The 16,597-nt window shown below is 44.8% G+C and overlaps 1 protein-coding gene across 1 annotated transcript in view; it reads right to left on the reverse strand.

The window, feature by feature from the left end:
* Positions 1-16,597, reverse strand: part of LOC124555446 (proteoglycan 4-like) — a 314,385-nt gene that overhangs the window by 20,554 nt on the left and 277,234 nt on the right. Inside the window, exon 4 of the mRNA XM_047129358.1 lies at positions 6,846-7,070. Coding sequence (XP_046985314.1) covers positions 6,846-7,070 — 225 coding nt within the window. The remainder of the gene's footprint in view (positions 1-6,845; positions 7,071-16,597) is intronic.

Genomic DNA, 16,597 nt, shown 5'->3' on the forward strand with positions numbered 1-16,597 from the left:
TCATTCTTTCCATCTTTATTACCTGCATGGACAATATGTGAAAATGAAAAACAGGAATAAAAATTACCCTGCTGTCTCTGCTGGAAGCATAAAGCCTCCTAACAGAAGTAGCATACAGTGTTAGATATCTGAGACAACCTATAGAACAAAATAGCCATGTGAATAACACTTTCACTCATTTTATTCCTAAATTAATCCCCAAGAACAAACAGTTTGTTAGCTAAATAGTTCAAAATGTTTAGAGATGACTTGAAGGCTACAGCTACTTCTTTGTTGTGGTTAAAGTGCTGTATCTGCACACAGAAGAAGTGTAGTTTAAGTACACATTGGTGTATTGTTATAAACTCTTATTTTGTTTCTGTAAATTGCTCAACATGAATGGTAAAATGTTTTCTGTGAAAAGTTCACAGGCAATTTTGTCTTAAGTATCTTTGTCAAGTACAGCTTCATCTTCATCCGAAATGATCCCATCTTGAAACAGACATTAAATCTTTTACTTCTGTCCTCATTTTCCCTGCCCCCTCCCCCTCTACATTCTTTGGTTTTGGCCTTTATGTAACTACCAGCAGCAAAAGAAATCAAATATATACGATTGTCATAACAATGTGACTTCACTGTGAAGCAATCTATACAAGAAAAGAACTGCGCAAGATGCATAGGCATACAATGGCAAATGACAAGTTATCAACAGGAAAAACTGATATATTTTAGTGGCTGTTGCAGTGACAAATGAATACACTGTCAAGAATGAAGGAGCAGTATAATACATGTATGTGATTCTTCAGAAATAGCACTGAAATTTGACATCAATTGATAATGATCTGATGTGACAAACAATGCTGCTGGAGGAACATTTGCAATAGATCATTATAGCAGAGGTTGAAAATACTACTTCAGTTGTAAGGTTCTGTTTTTCCAGTACTTAAACCACAATTCATGCTTGGGTAGCATATTTGGTAGAGCACTTGTCCATGAAAAGCAAATCCTCCTGGAAGAAATGACATTGGGGAGACATGGCTTAGCCTCAGCCAGTGAGGATGGGCCATGATTCGTGCTTGTGTAGCTCAGTCGTTAGAGCACTTGGCCATGAAAGGCAAAGGACCCGAACTCGAGTCTCAGTTCAGCACATGGTTTTACTCTGCAAGAAGTTTCATATCAGCACACACTACACTGAAGAGAGAAAATTTCATTCTGGGAACAATTAAACAGTAACACTATACTTTCACAGTGCTCAAAATGTAAATGTGTAATATCCATTAATAACCAACCTGCAGTAAACAGTAAGGAAACTAAATTCTAGGACAAGTGGATTCAGAGTAGCATGAAGTGGGACATGCATATGGCACATGTTAACTCAAACATGAATGAAGGAAAGCTCCACAAATAAGAAAACCGTTGTTCACATAATGCATATTTTTGTTCACACCTAAAATATAGAATCATATTCTGGAACAACGTTCCTACAGTAATGAGTAATTTTACAGTGCAAGAATCATTATTTGGAAGAGCATTGATATGGGCCTTTGTTGAAAAAATTAACCATTCATCCACTGACTTGACATACATCCGTGGGTGCCCATACCCAGTAACAAGGGGAACCCCCTCCCCCCGGCCTTCCTCACCCCTCACCTAGCTCTCAGGGGAGGAAAAAATGTAGCGTAGTCAGGTGACTTTCTTTCAAGAAAATGATATAAAATATGGGTTTATGATGTTTTTAACAGGATTGGAACTGGAACATTTTTATGGCTGCTTACAAGTAGACTTTCATCTTCTAACATATTAAAAATACTCCATACCTCCAGATCTATGCCCACTACTAACTATAGTATGGGTGCCCTTGAGTACACCTAGGAAACATTAATGGACCAATGAAGGAAAATACAACAACTGAGCATTATTTACTTTTTTTCTACAGCAACAATGTGGCTGTGGCACTGCCTGAGGGATCTAAATTTTAAGGTTTTCCTGGAGCATGTAACCTAAACGATCGTACTCTTCAAGGCCCTTGGAAATATATTTGAAGGGAGTAAAAAGGGAAGGGAAGGGAAGCAAGGATAAGGACCTATCCTATCAACAACGATGTTATTAGAGATGGAATAAAAGCTTGTATTTGGAATGGATGGGAAAGAAAACTGACCACACCCATTTAAAGGAACCATTCCAGCATTTATCTTAAGCCATTCAGAGAAATTACAAAAATCTGAAATCTGTAGGGATGGAAGGGTATTTCAACTGTTGGCTTCCCAAATATTAGTCCAGTGTCTTACAACTGTAACACTTTGCATTGTTTGAGCATGTAGATTGCCCCTGCACCAGAGAAGCCAGAGATCAAAGAAAGTCCTACAAGAAGAATGTAAACATAATAGAAAAAGTATATGAGAAGCTGCACATAAATAGCATTAACACAAAGTTGAATAACATAAAATTAAAGGTAGCAATAACTGAGAGCTTCTCACAAAAAAAGATGGAGCTAGTAATAAATGAGAACTTCCAGAAAAAGATGGAGCCAACAAGTTAACTTGATGGGTTTGTCCACATGAAGAAAATGAAGGTGAGGCACATAAGAAACTGTGGTCATCATACACTCTAAGACAAAAAATGATACACCACTAAGTAATTATCAACATGGGATGGAAATCAGTAGATGTTACGTGGCCATCGCCCTGCTTTCTGTAATTTGCTTCATTACACTTTCTGTTAAAATGACAAGTTCGAAGGGCTGTGTTTTGTGACTTAGTTATTCTTGCAGTACATGTTGCTGTCAACTGGACATATTTCCCATTTGTGAATTTCAGGTCATCACTTCCGAATTCTGCAATCTGTCAGCCCAGCTACTGAGTTGCACTTGAGCTATAAAACACAGATAATGATGATTGCTGCAAGACCTTAATTCAAAGAAGCCGTCACTGAATTATTAACAGAAATACTGTTCTGTAATATCATGATTAAACTGACAAAGTGTATTTTAGGAACTATCATAATTGTAGGCTTCACATTACTCTAGCAGAAAGAATGGTGTGAAACCTATAGTGTTGTGCTTCAAGCACTACTTTAATTCCTCTGCAGTTGTGACCACCTTCACCAGAAGTGAGAGATTTTGTTGGCTTCTGTACTTTTCAGATTCATGATGTGGCATAGGAGCAAAACATTTTTTAGGTATGATTGTGTCACTTCCCCATAATGTTGGGCCCTGTTCTTAAATAGAGCTTTTGCTAAGTGGATTTGCTGCTGCTTGTCACCAAATATTTTCTTCAGTTCAGCCTAGAATTTGTCCAAGCTATTGAGCTTGTCCTCATTGCTCTTGAGCTACTGCTAGGCCATGCCATTCAAGTAGACACACACACATTTAGCAAATACATTATTTCATCCCTCCTGTTGCATTTGACAACTCAGTTGAATCCTTTCAGCCATTTTGTCAGGTCTTGAGCAGCATCTCTAAAGAAATATGATGGATGTGTGAAGTTCAGTTGACTTAATGATGGCAAGGACCCCATTGCATGAATATATGGATGACATAAAAGATGTACTCCTTGTCTTATGATTCCTATCCATTTAGGCAACAGGTTTGGTGCTACCTAATTGGGGTCACAGTGACACAGATGTTTTGAAGTGCAATGTCATGTAACAATAAGTCCAAATCCACTGCATTGTGTACCATTCTTCTTAACTCCACACAACACTTTTCCACTGTTCAATCGTTGAATGTTTACGCTCCTTACGCCAAGTGAGGTGTCATTTGACATTTACTGGTGTGATGTATGGTGTATGAGCAGCTACTCAACCATGAAATCCAAGGTTTCTCACCTGCTGCCCAACTGTCATAGTACTTGCAGTGGATCCTGATGCAGTTTGGAGTCCCTGTGTGATGGTCTCTACAGATGTCTGCCTATTACACATTACGACCCTCTTCAACTGTCGGCAGTCTCTGTCAGTCAAGAGATGAGCTCAGCTTGTACTCTTTTGTGCTGTACATGTCCCTTCACATTTCCACTTCACTATCACATTGGAAACAGTGGACTGAGGGATGTTGAAGCATATGAAAATCTCGTGTACAGACGTACGACACAAGTGATGACAACGTTCGAAGTCTGTGAGTTCCGCGGAACACCACATTCTGCTCTCTCACAATGTCTAATGACTAATGAGGTCGCTCATGTGGTGCACCTGGCAGTAGGTGGCAGCACAATGCACCTAATACGAAAAGCAAATGTTTTGGGGGGGTGTCCAGATACTTTTGATCATAGTGTATGTACTGTGACGGCTCACGAGGAAGATGTGCGAATATGGTGAAGAATTCATGTGTTCTGCAGACACTATAAGCAGGCATACACCAAGACAGCCTGATGAATTGCACGGAGTTTGGAATACTCAAAAAACTTGTCAGCGTAGTTCAAGTTTCTCTCTCACTGATATAAAAGGCAAAGTGAAGCTTTGTAACCAGGTCATTGAAAACTTTAACATAAACACAGGATTGAGACAAAGTAGATGGTGTATCATTAATGTTGTTCAAACTGTTGCTCAAAGAGTTGAAGAGGGAAGCTTTCCATAAGAATTTGGAAAGGACAAGGTAGAGGGTGAGAACATCACACATCTCACATTCGTAGATGATGCTGCCCTGTTGTCCAGATCCAAGGAAGAACGGATGATTGTGAGTGACTCTGTGGCAGCAGCAATGAGCAATTTGGCCAAGACTAAGTATCTGGTGAAGAGCAGGACTCATGCCTATTCAAGAGACCAGTTTAGCCTCTGATAGCAGGAACCCAATCCTACAATAGTTTTCGTAAGACTAAATATCTATGGCTGATCTTTACAGATAACACAAGGTGTGAGGTAGAAACCAAAGTGAGGTTTGAAGCTGCAAACCAATCCTATTTCAGTCCAAATCATTTTTAAGTGGCACAGTCTCTCAAGAAATTTCACACACTAGCTGTACAAAACAACACTGATCCAACCCATAAAGCTATATGATATCAAAACTCAAAGTGTCCAGAAAAAAGACTTAACTAATCTTCTCATTCTTAAGCAGAAAATCTTAAGGAAGATCTATGGTCTGGTTCAATATGAGATCACTGGAGAATCAAGGATCTAGCATAATCATGACTTGGATGAGATCTACAACAGACAAAACATTGTAGGACTATGACAACAAAACAGTGTGTATGGGCAGGGCATGTTGCTCGGGTGGATAAAATCAGTGACCTTTGAAATCTGTGGATTTTACTCCCTGCACAAGAAGACTATTAGACAGATGAAAGAAAAGGAGAGATGGAATCCATGAGGACTTGCTGCAGATTGGCATAGAGGGTGAGTGGTGACAGAAAGCAGGAAATAGAATCCATTGGAAGAGCAGCCTTGTAGTTGTGTGTGGCCCACTGTGCCTGATTGCATAAAGTGTGTAAATACAGCTAAAAAGTAGATTAATATGTTTACAGGCAATATGTTACTATTTGTACTATCCAATCATACCCCAAGGACTGCTTCAAAGCTGTGGAGTTTGCAAATTAGAGGCAAGTTGAAGCTTTGCCTTGATATATGAGGCATGCTTGGATTGCCTAAATGTTAGTACACTCCAGTGATGGAAAGAGATCTGGAATTAAATACCACACTAGTACACAGTTTGAACTTGTCACACATGCTTGTGGTTCACAGGCTCTGTGCTAAACAGTCCACAAGATTTGTGCACTCAGAAACTACAAATTAGTTGCTACTTAACATAGTTAATTAGATGTGCTGCATCCTGCTACTAGTGTGTGAGTGTGTGTGTGGGCCAAGTGTAGTGTCATCACGCTTGTGTACGGCCAATGGTATCAGTGTGGGCTAGCAACTAGAGGCTGCCTGTATGGAGCATGCACACAGCAAGATCTCTGCCGCACCATCTACCAGTGACTCGCAGATATACATGTGGGGAGCAGTGTTGACTCACTGTCACAATGATCTTTTAGTTTGTGGTACTCACATCACTTGTTCTGTGTATTGCTTATGTTGCACATTCTGTATGATTCTTTTATCTCATTACATGTGGAGTCACAAGAGGCTTATTTGGGTTATTGTTCAGAGGGTTATGAATTAAGCAATATTTGTGTTACTTGGATCAGTTTGTTTTTTACTTGATTACTACAGGAATCATCTGGTCCCTTCAATCCCACAAACCAACCAGCCAACCAACTACATGAATCATGACACGTTTGGAATGGTTTCTGCGTGTGCAGCCTTTCATTGTGGTTGCATCAGGTTCAGTCATTATGGACACCACACCATCGGCCCTGAACAAACAACTTACTTCAACACTAGCCACTTTGTTTGCTTCTATTAACAGGCAGGGTATCGTTCTACTGTTCTATCCACCCACTTTTCCTCCATATGATGATTCAGCTGAGGATTGGGAAGCTTTTTTTCTAAAAAAAGCTCAGGCAGCATTTTTTGGCTTTCAGTGGAGCAACACTGGCTCTCTCTCATTATGTTCTTTTAGTTTGTACTGCTCACATCAGCTGTTCTGTGTATTGCTTATGTTGCATCTTCTGTATAATTCTTTTGCCTTGTCACATGTGGAATGATGACAGGCTTATTTCTATTATTGTTTAGAGGTTTATGAATACAATCCTACTTACATTACTTGGATCGGTTTGGTGTATTACTAGGTTACTACAGATGACTATTTAATCTCTTAATTATTTTTATTGTCATGCTGAACATAAGGGGCCCTCCCTCTGTTTGCAGATGATTCACTTTCATTCAGAAATAATTAAGTTAAGCACTAAAAATTTGTTTCATTTGCAGCTATTGGCAGTCAAGGTGAAGCACGATATAAGAAAATGTGTACTTTTACAATAAATATGATAAATTACCTGGCATTTATGAGGAACACTAGCATAGAAACCATCATGTAAACCATCACATTTGAAGTCCAGTTCATCTGGCACACGGTCATAGAATGGGTAGTCTGTTAAATTATAGCCATTGAGTTCACGGGGAAGGTTTGGATCATGGATGTAGTCGATCTGAGGGATGCCTGTTAGAGGTGAGCGTGTACTTCCATTAACTGGTGGTTCTGTTGATTCCCCTTCCTGCACCTGCCAAAAGAAAGAATTTATTTTTGTTTAGGTAATACTTAACATTTTGTCTTAAACTGACAAATTTGTTTCAGGCTTATATTAAAAAAGGTGCAGAAAACTAAACAAATTATTAAAAAATATATATTGATAATATATCTAAAATATTCATCTAATATTTAATCTTATTTTTTATAAGGACTTACAAGATAAACAATATATATATATATATATATATATATATATATATATATATATATGGGAGGCAGGAAGACAGGTTGGAGATGGATAGCTAGTGGTTTGGAGGGATGCAGCAGGTTTGCTGGCTAGGACTGTGGGAAGGAGGGGTGGCAGGGGCACGGATTGGACAACTGATACATGTGTACTGGATCTGGTATGGTGTAGCACACAATGAAGGTAATATGAAGGAGTGGATTAGCAAATGGAGGCTAGACAGGGGAAGACGTAGCTGTTTGGTGGTGGGTGTGGGGACAGTGGGTTATTGGATATCGAGGCCAAGAGGGTTACAGGAGGAAAGGATGTGCTGCAAGTACATCACTCTCCATATATTATTGTAATGGGAAGAAAACCGAACATGTGGTACAATGTTAAGTGTTATAGCCCTGTACATGACACACTGATATCTGCCGCAGCACCAGGATGCTGGTTCACAGCGACAGTTCAAATATTCCACCAACAGCATCTGCATGGGCCAGCCCCAGAGGCCACATGTGGTGAACACCATAACTTGCGCAGACACACAGCATCTACCACACCATCTAGCAGAGCCCTCCTCTTTATAAGCAAAGTGCAGCAGACACTCGTTCGCATACTGTGTTCACACTTATTGCCAGCAACTGAATGTATCAGTACCTTGATAGTGTCTATATTTGTCTCTATGTTCTCAACTGTTTTCTTGTATCTGGGAGAAGAATAAACTTTGTGGTTCATTGTGAGCATGCTGTTGATTGTGCCTTACAAAGTGATACAATTGGTGACAAGTGTGGTGCTCACTTCTGCTTGCTCAGTCTATTTGGTTGTTCCTTCAGTTCTTGTGTCCATGGAGGATGTGCTCCAATCCCTCCTTGAGCTGCAACAGGCTCTTACTGTTGCTATCACAAACTTGTTGCTCACATTGATTATGCACACTTCCATCCCTTGGCATGCCCGCCACTCCTTTTTTCTTACGCTGATGCATCCAAAGACTGGGTGTCTTACAAGAAGTGTCTTCAGGAACACTTCATTGCTTTTCGTGTCACTAATGCAAACATGAGAAAGGCTTTGCTCCATTCTTGTATTTATCCTCAGATCTTCCAATTGTTGTGCCAGTTAGTCCCACTCCAGGAACTTTTGTCACTTTTGTTTGATTAAATGTGTAAATAGTTGCTAAATCATCACATGCCACTGCAGCTTGTTTAGAGTTCTATTGTTGGTTGGTTGGTTGGTTGGTTGGTTGTTTGAGGTTTAAGGGACCAAACAGCAAGGTCATCAGTCCCATGTTTCAAATAGGCTCCATTCCGCTAATGGGACATCTCAGTAAAGTCAGAACAATAAAAACAGAAAAAGGTAAAAATGTAAAAGGGCAGTCATGTTGTCATTTGTAAAAAAAAAAACAAAATGAGGGAAGTCGGCAAGAGAACAAACCCAACACTATGCTGAAGCAGCATAGGCAAGACCACCTGTGACTTAAAAGGTCCAACTGCTATAATGTAGAAAGTACGTATGGGAATAGAAAGACTAACCAAGCCTCCGGTCAGGGAGGTGAATCGGGAATCTCCTATCACTGCCTACAGTGGGAGACACCTAAACACTCACCGCCCTGTCCCAACACCAGAGAGATTAAAAACCTTAAAACAGAGAATAAAAACCACTCTCCCGGAGGAAACCGAGAACCAGAGAGACCATCCGGGAATCATCAGCCAACATCAAAGGTAAAGTGGGAGGGAGTCTGCACTTAGCATGCAGAGCCAAAAGAAGGGGGCATTCAACCAAAATGTGAGCTACTGACTGGAAGGCTCACAACCACATAGTGGGGGTGGCTCATCACACAAAAGAAAACCATGGGTCAGCCTGGTATGGCCAATGCGGAGACGACACAGTGTGGTCGAGTCCTTTCGGGAGAGGCGAAAGGAAGAACGCCACGGGCTCGGTGTCACCTTAATTGCACGAAGTTTATTAGACCGGGGAGTAGCCTCCCAAGAATTGGCCCATGACTGTGCGAAGTGGGATTTGATGTGAAGCCGTAAATCCGCTGCAGGAGGGGTTACAGAAAATGGGGGGTAAGTAACTGCTCCCCCAGCCAAACGATCAGCGAGCTCATTACCCGGGATACCCACATGGCCAGGGACCCAAAGGAAGTCAATGGAACAAGCAGCACGGTGAATATCAGCGAGATGGTCATGGATGGCAGAGACCAAGGGATGGCACGAAAAACACCGGTCAATAGCAAGAAGGCCACTCATCGAGTCCGTACATAACAAAACGCGGTTGTGTTGGGATTGTTTAATAAAGGTAAGGGCCTGGGAAATTGCCATCAATTCCGCAGTAAACACCCCACATGTAGGTGGCAGCAGATAACTTTCCGTTCCAACAGAGGACGTGAAGGCATACCCAACATGATCAGCAGATTTAGAGCCATCAGTGAAAAAAACAACAGCATCCCGAAACTCCCATAAAATTTGGTGGAAAAAGAAACGGAACACCACCGGGGAGATGGAATCTTTTGGACCTCGGCAGAGATCCATCTGAATTCAAGGCCGAGGAACTAACCAGGGAGGGGTGGAGGGGAGGGAGCGAGGAAGACAGGACAAAGAAGGAAGCTGAAAATCACGGCAAAGAGACGCAAGGCGCAGCCCAACCGGTAAACCCGCCCAAGGGCGGGAGTCGGGTGGGCGACGTCCATGGTCTGGGAACAGGATAGAATAGGAAGGATGAGTGGGAGAAGAACGGATAGTGAGGGCATAAGACACCAGAAGCTGGGACCATCGAACAGAAAGGGGGGGGGGGGGGATCCCAGCTTCAACCAGAAGACTGTGAACAGGGCTAGTAGGGAAGGCACCGGTGGCCAAACGAATACCACGATGGTGGACTGGATCCAGCACGTGCAGTGTGGAAGGAGCAGCTGAACCATAAACTTGACAACTATAGTCCAAGCGAGACAGAACTAGAGCACGATAAAGATGGAGGAGGAGGGAACGGTCCGCACCCCAAGAGGAGTGGGCAAGGCAGCGAACGACATTGAGTTTACGGAAACATCCTACCTTCAGAAGTCTGATATGGGGCAGCCAAGTGAGCTTGTTGTCGAAAAGAAGACCCAAGAAACGAAACTGTGGGACCACAGGCAATCTTTGTGCAGGGAGATAGAGCTCTGGATCATGGTGGATCGTAGTACGGCGACAGAAGTGGACCACTCGCGATTTTAAAGGAGAGAATTGAAACCCGTGTGAGAGGGTCCATACAGAGGCACGCCGTATAGCTACCTGGAGCTGCCGTTCTGCAGATGCCATCGAGGAGGAACTAACCCAAATGCAGAAATCATCCACATACAGGGCAGGGGTGACCAAGGGACCGACAGAGGCCACAAGTCCATCGATAGCAATGAGGAAAAGAAGGACACTCATGACAGAACCCTGTGGGATGCCCGTCTCCTGGGTCCGTGGAGAACTAAAAGCAGTACCAACTCGGACTCTGAATGACCGATGGATCAGGAACTGGCGGATAAAAATCGGGAGTGGGCCCCGAAGACCCCACTGATGAAGGGTAAGTAAGATGTGATGACGCCAGGCCGTGTCATAGGCCTTGCGAAGGTCAAAAAACACTGCGACCAAATGGCGGCTCTGGGAAAAAGCCTGCCGGATTGCGGATTCCAAGCGGAGTAAATGATCGATTGGAGACCGTCCCTCTCGAAAGCCACACTGGTAAGGGGACAAGAGACCCCGAGATTCGAGGACCCAATTGAGCCGACGGGCTACCATCCGTTTAAGTAACTTACAAACAACATTGGTCAAACTAATTGGCCGATAGCTGTCAACAGATAGGGGGGTTCTTACCAGGCTTAAGGACAGGAACCACAATGCTATCCCTCCACTGAGAATGGAAGTCACCCTGGAGCCAAATACGGTTAAACACCCGAAGAAGATGTTGCCGTTGTGGAGCACTGAGATGTTGAAGCAGTTGGTTATGAATGGAATTTGGGCCAGGGGCCGTATCATGAGAAGAAGATAGAGCAGAAAGAAATTCCCATTCAGTAAAAGGTTCGTTGTAAGATTCTGACTCACAAGGGGTGAAACGTAAGGTGGAAGCTTCAGCCCGCTGTTTTTGATGAAGAAAGCAGCTGGATAGGAGGCTGACGCTGATGCCACTGCAAAATGGGTCTCTAGATGTTCTGCAAGAACTAATGGATCCGTACAAATGCCATCTGGGAGGTGAAGGCCTGCGAGGGTGGACTGCCGATGGCAACCTTGGAGAGAGCGAAGTGTAGCCCATACCCGTGACAGAGGGACAGTAGAACCAAGGAAAGAAACAAATTTTTCCCAACATATCCGCTTGCTCTGTTTGATTAAATAACGGGCTTTAGCGCGAAGGCGTTTAAAGGTAGTAAGGCTGGCTACGGATGGGTGCCTCTTAAAGTGTTGCAAAGCTCGACGGCGATCACGGATGGCAATGGCAATAGCCGTACTCCACCATGGGACTTGCCGGCGATGAAAGGGTCCAGATGAGCGCGGGACAGCAGGGCTAGCAGCATGAACAATCGCGTCAGACACGTCACGTAGGACGTCATCAATACAACCCGACAAAGAGGGAGAAAACGCGACCTGTGCAGTGTATAGAGGCCAATCGGCGCGTTGGAAAGACCAATGAGGCAACCTGTCCATCGGCGAGCGGGAAGGGAGCGTGATAATCAACGGGAAATGGTCACTATCACAAAGGTCGTCGTGTGGCGACCAGTGTAATGAAGGGAGGAGAGAGGGAGAAGAAAGAGAAAGATCAATGGCAGAAAAGGTACCATGACCAGCACTGAAATGAGTAGGGGAGCCATCATTAAGAAGGCACAGGTCGTGGTCTGCAATAAATTGGTCTATAAGAAGACCTCGTCTAGATGGAAAGGCACTGCCCCACAAAGGATGATGAGCATTAAAATTCCCAAGGAGGAGGAAGGGAGGAGGAAGTTGCTGAAGAAGGGCGGTTAAGGTAGCAGGTGTAAGAGTCCTGTCAGGAGGGAGATAAAGATTGCAAACTGTGATTGCAGAGTCGAAGTGGACCCTAACAGCAACCGCTTCCAATGTAGTTTGAAGAGAAATCCACGTGCTAGCAATGTCTGTACGGACCAATGTACAAATGCCACCAGAAGCCCGCAGGGGTCCGACCCGATTTCGACAGAAAACACGGAACCCATGGAGGGTCGGTGAGTGAGCATCAGTAAAATGAGATTCCTGGAGAACCACACAAGCTGCAGAGTAGGACGAAAGAAGGGATTGCAATTCCAGAAGGTGACGATAGTATCCATTACAATTCCATTGGAAAACCACAGGACGATGGTTTAAATGAGGGCTGAACACTTTAAATCCAGTCATACCGCCAGGTCCCCAAGCGTTACCGACAAGGAGGGGGCGACATCCATGAACGACAGGTCAGAATCCGGTTGTGAAGTCGGGGAAGGGACCTCTGGTGACACCAGAGGCTCTTTGTCCCGAGACTTATGTTTCTTCTTCCGTTCAGGCCGAGATCGAGGAGGGCTGTGTGGCATGAAGGAGCCAGCTGCAGCAAGATCAGGAACAGAAAGAGACCGGGCGACCTGGGGGCCGACAGACCGCGGCTCTCGCGGTCGTCACGCGGCAGCAGACCTTTGGCCTGGAAGGTGCCGGGAAGGGGCATCCCGGGAGAGGCGCCCTTGACCGGCAGACGCCAAAGGAGTGGGACACTTCTCCGGCTGGGGAGGGGGAGCAGCGCCCATAGGAGAAGGTGTGGGAGCCGCAGGGGAGGGGGGGCGGAGAGGGGTCCGGAATGGGGGTAAGGAAGGAGGAGGAAGGGGTGAAGATGTAACCAAGGCGTAACTAGATGTCATGGACACAGGGTGGAGTCGTGCATATTTCTTATGGGCCTCTGTGTGGGTTAAACGATCGAGGGACTTATACTCCTGTATCTTTTTTTCCTTCTTATATACTGGGCAATCTGGTGAACGTGGAGAATGACTACCATGACAATTTACACAGACAGGAGGGGGAACACAGGGACTCCCCTCATGGAGTGGACGTCCAGTCACCACAGAGAGGGGCCTGTGAACAGCGGGAAGACATGTGTCCAAAACGCAAGCACTTAAAACACCTCATAGGAGGTGGGATGTACGGCTTCACATCACAGCGATAGACCATAATCTTAACTTTCTCAGGGAGGGTATCCCCTTCAAAGGCCAGGATAAAGGCACCAGTATCAATACGATTGTCTTTAGGACCCTTCTGAACACGCCGAACAAAGTGAACACCCCGCCGTCCGAGATTGTCCCGAAGTTCGAAAAATCACACCTTGTACCATATTTAGAGACTGGTGGGGGGTAATGGACACAGGAATTGTGCCAAGATGGGTACAGGCACGGAAGGCCGCAGATTGGGCAGCTGAAGTAGTTTTTAATCAGCAACGAACCCGACCGCATCTTGCTCAGGAAGTCCACTTCGCCAAACTTGTCTTCAATGTGTTCCACAAAGAATAAAGGTTTTACACTGGTGAAAGTATCTCCATCAGTCCTAGTGCAAACTAGATAACGGGGGAAAGGTTTTGCCCCTAGACGACGGGCCTGACCCTCTTCCCAGGGGGTAGCCATGGAAGGGAAGGCCGAAGGGGCAAGAGAAGCAGCACTTGAGGAATCAGTTCCACGCAGAGAGACGGCCGCAGAAGAACGGCCAGAGTTCTGGACCCGTATGCGTTTCATTTGCATAGCGTCCGCCCTGATGCCACCCACTCCGATCAGGGGCTCTCCCCACGGGCGCCACCCAGCCCACAGCAAGGGCCGTCTGGCACGGCGGCTATTGCCGGGAGTTCCGATGCTCCAGGATGACGAGCAACCACTCCAAGGCATGCATGAGGTGGTCAAAGCTCAAGTATCAGAAGTGTGATCCCTGTGTGTTCAGGGGGCTCAACCAAAAGGGTACATAGCGACCCCACCACACGGGCTGGCTACCGTGCTGGCTGTGCACCCTAGCATCAGACAACGACGTGAAAGAAAAGGTGGAATGTACTAGGAGGGCGCACGTCGGAGACACTAGGTAAGGTGCTCTTCCCCAAATGGCTCACACTACGGAGGAGAAACTTTGTAATGGAGGTCAAACCCCAGAGGGGGACCAAGGAATGCCAAAAGGAGGAGATGATTACGCAACAAAGCCGGAGTGTAAAACCAACAGAACCAGGAGGATAGCGGGGGCCAACATAAGCAAGGACACCAATAGAGGGAGAGGAGAGGGCGAGGGGAAAGGAGTATGGAGGGGAAAGGAGTATGGAGGGGAAAGGAGTATGGAGGGGAAAGGAGTATGGAGGGGAAAGGAGTATGGAGGGGAAAGGAGTATGGAGGGGAAAGGAGTATGGAGGGGAAAGGAGTATGGAGGGGAAAGGAGTATGGAGGGGAAAGGAGTATGGAGGGGAAAGGAGTATGGAGGGGAAAGGAGTATGGAGGGGAAGGGAAAGGAAATGCAGCCCGGGAGAGAAAGAAGGCTGCAATGGCTCGGGGCCCCGTGCTCGCCATGCACGTATCCACAAAAGAGTTGTGGACCCCCTGGGGGGAGTTCTATTGTTGTCATGAACAGCCGCACCAGTCCTTACATTGATAATACCATCATTGGTTGGCTCCTGACATGGTGTGTGAATCCATCTTTGGCTTTCAAGGTATCTAGTAATGCTGGAGATAAGACAGGAGGCTTAGTGTGACATTGCCGTGGTGGCTCCTTTTCCTGGTCATCGAGTGTCAGTCAGTGTCACTTGGGGGGGGGGGGGGCGGGGGGGGGGGGAGATGGCATGGCAGCAGCAGCAGCAGCACAAACACAGCCTCTGCACTACACTGGACAGTGATGTGGCAAATAACAACAACCACAGCAACAGCAGTGCTCTTCACTCCCATCTTGCCCATACTGTGTCATGCAATATGAAAGGGCTGCTTGCCCTAAGCACTGGGCAACTTAAAACAATTGAAAAATTGTAGGAAAAAGGACATATAGTGCCTGTGTGTCATTCCCAGCCCCCTCCTGCAAACATGGACATGGATGTTAACTGTATGTCTCCAATGCTTATTAATCATAACACACTGTTTTCAAAGTGCAAGTGATGGGGAAAAAAGTGCTCAGACTACAAGCGGGCACAGCTGTGACTTTACTGAACTCACAAACTTATGTGGATTTAGGATCTCTGGCATTATCTCCAGTTACTCTATGTTTTGTGGGTTGCAACAAGCGACATATTCCAATTTTGGGACAATTTACAGCTCGCTCTATTTATAAATCTGTGGTTCAGTCTTTCACTTTTTTGGTAATTAATCATGCTGGCAAGGCAAATTTGTTCAGTCTTGATTCTTTCAATGGCTTGGTTTTTCCATCTTGGATATGGTGCATCTCATTTCCGACCAGGTCCTTACAAGCAGCTAGATTCTCTGTGTTCCAAGTTCTTGTCTCTTTTTGCAGAGCGGTTAGGTTGTGCTACTAGTTTTGCAACCCACATTACCCTCAAACCTACAGCGCAGGTGCACTTTTTCCACATGTGCTCTGTTCCAGTGGCTTTGCGTCATCAAGTGAAATCAAAATTGGACAGGCAGGCATCATGGGGGTCATACAACCTATTACATTGAGTGAGTGGCCTACTTCCCTCAGGATTGTTAGAAAACTTACTGGTCAACTTTGTCTCTGTGGTGACCTTTATGTTTCAGTTAACACTCAATCTATCATTGCCACCTACCCATTGCCCCCATCCAGAGAAATTATTGTCTGAACTCGCACCAGAGGCAAGCCACCCCTCTACCCTCCCACCCCCTTCCAAAAAAAAACCACATTTACAGCTTCCATTCAATGAAGATTCTAAACTTCTCCTTATAATTAACATGGCATTTTGATTGCACCAATATCAGCACCTTTTGTTCAAAGTGGCTAGCACCCTGCCGACAGGGTTGAAATGCAACTTGACCAATTCACACTTTTTTCAGCTATCCATTGTTTATTTGGGGTTTGAGGTTTCTCAGGATGATGTTACGCCATTACGTCATCATGTTGCCATAGTCACAGCTTTGCCTCACATTGTAAATGTCAAATAACACCAAGTATTTTTAGTTAAAATTGCTTACTATCACTAATTTATTCTTGGTGCAGCCACATTGGCCCATCACATCCACACCCACAAGAATGTTCCTTTTTAGTGTTTATCAGCCTGCCAGTGGACATTCATTATTTAATCCTTCTGCTTCATTGCCCAACAAAGCATATCACCTCCAGCTTTGGGCCTTGTTTCTGTCTTGCTACAGCTATAAAATACATTTTCAAATTACTGCACAGCATGCCAATGTCAATGCACGGTCTTTA

Source organism: Schistocerca americana, chromosome X (assembly GCF_021461395.2).
Source record: "Schistocerca americana isolate TAMUIC-IGC-003095 chromosome X, iqSchAmer2.1, whole genome shotgun sequence".
In the NCBI taxonomy this organism is placed as follows: Eukaryota; Metazoa; Arthropoda; class Insecta; order Orthoptera; family Acrididae; genus Schistocerca; species Schistocerca americana.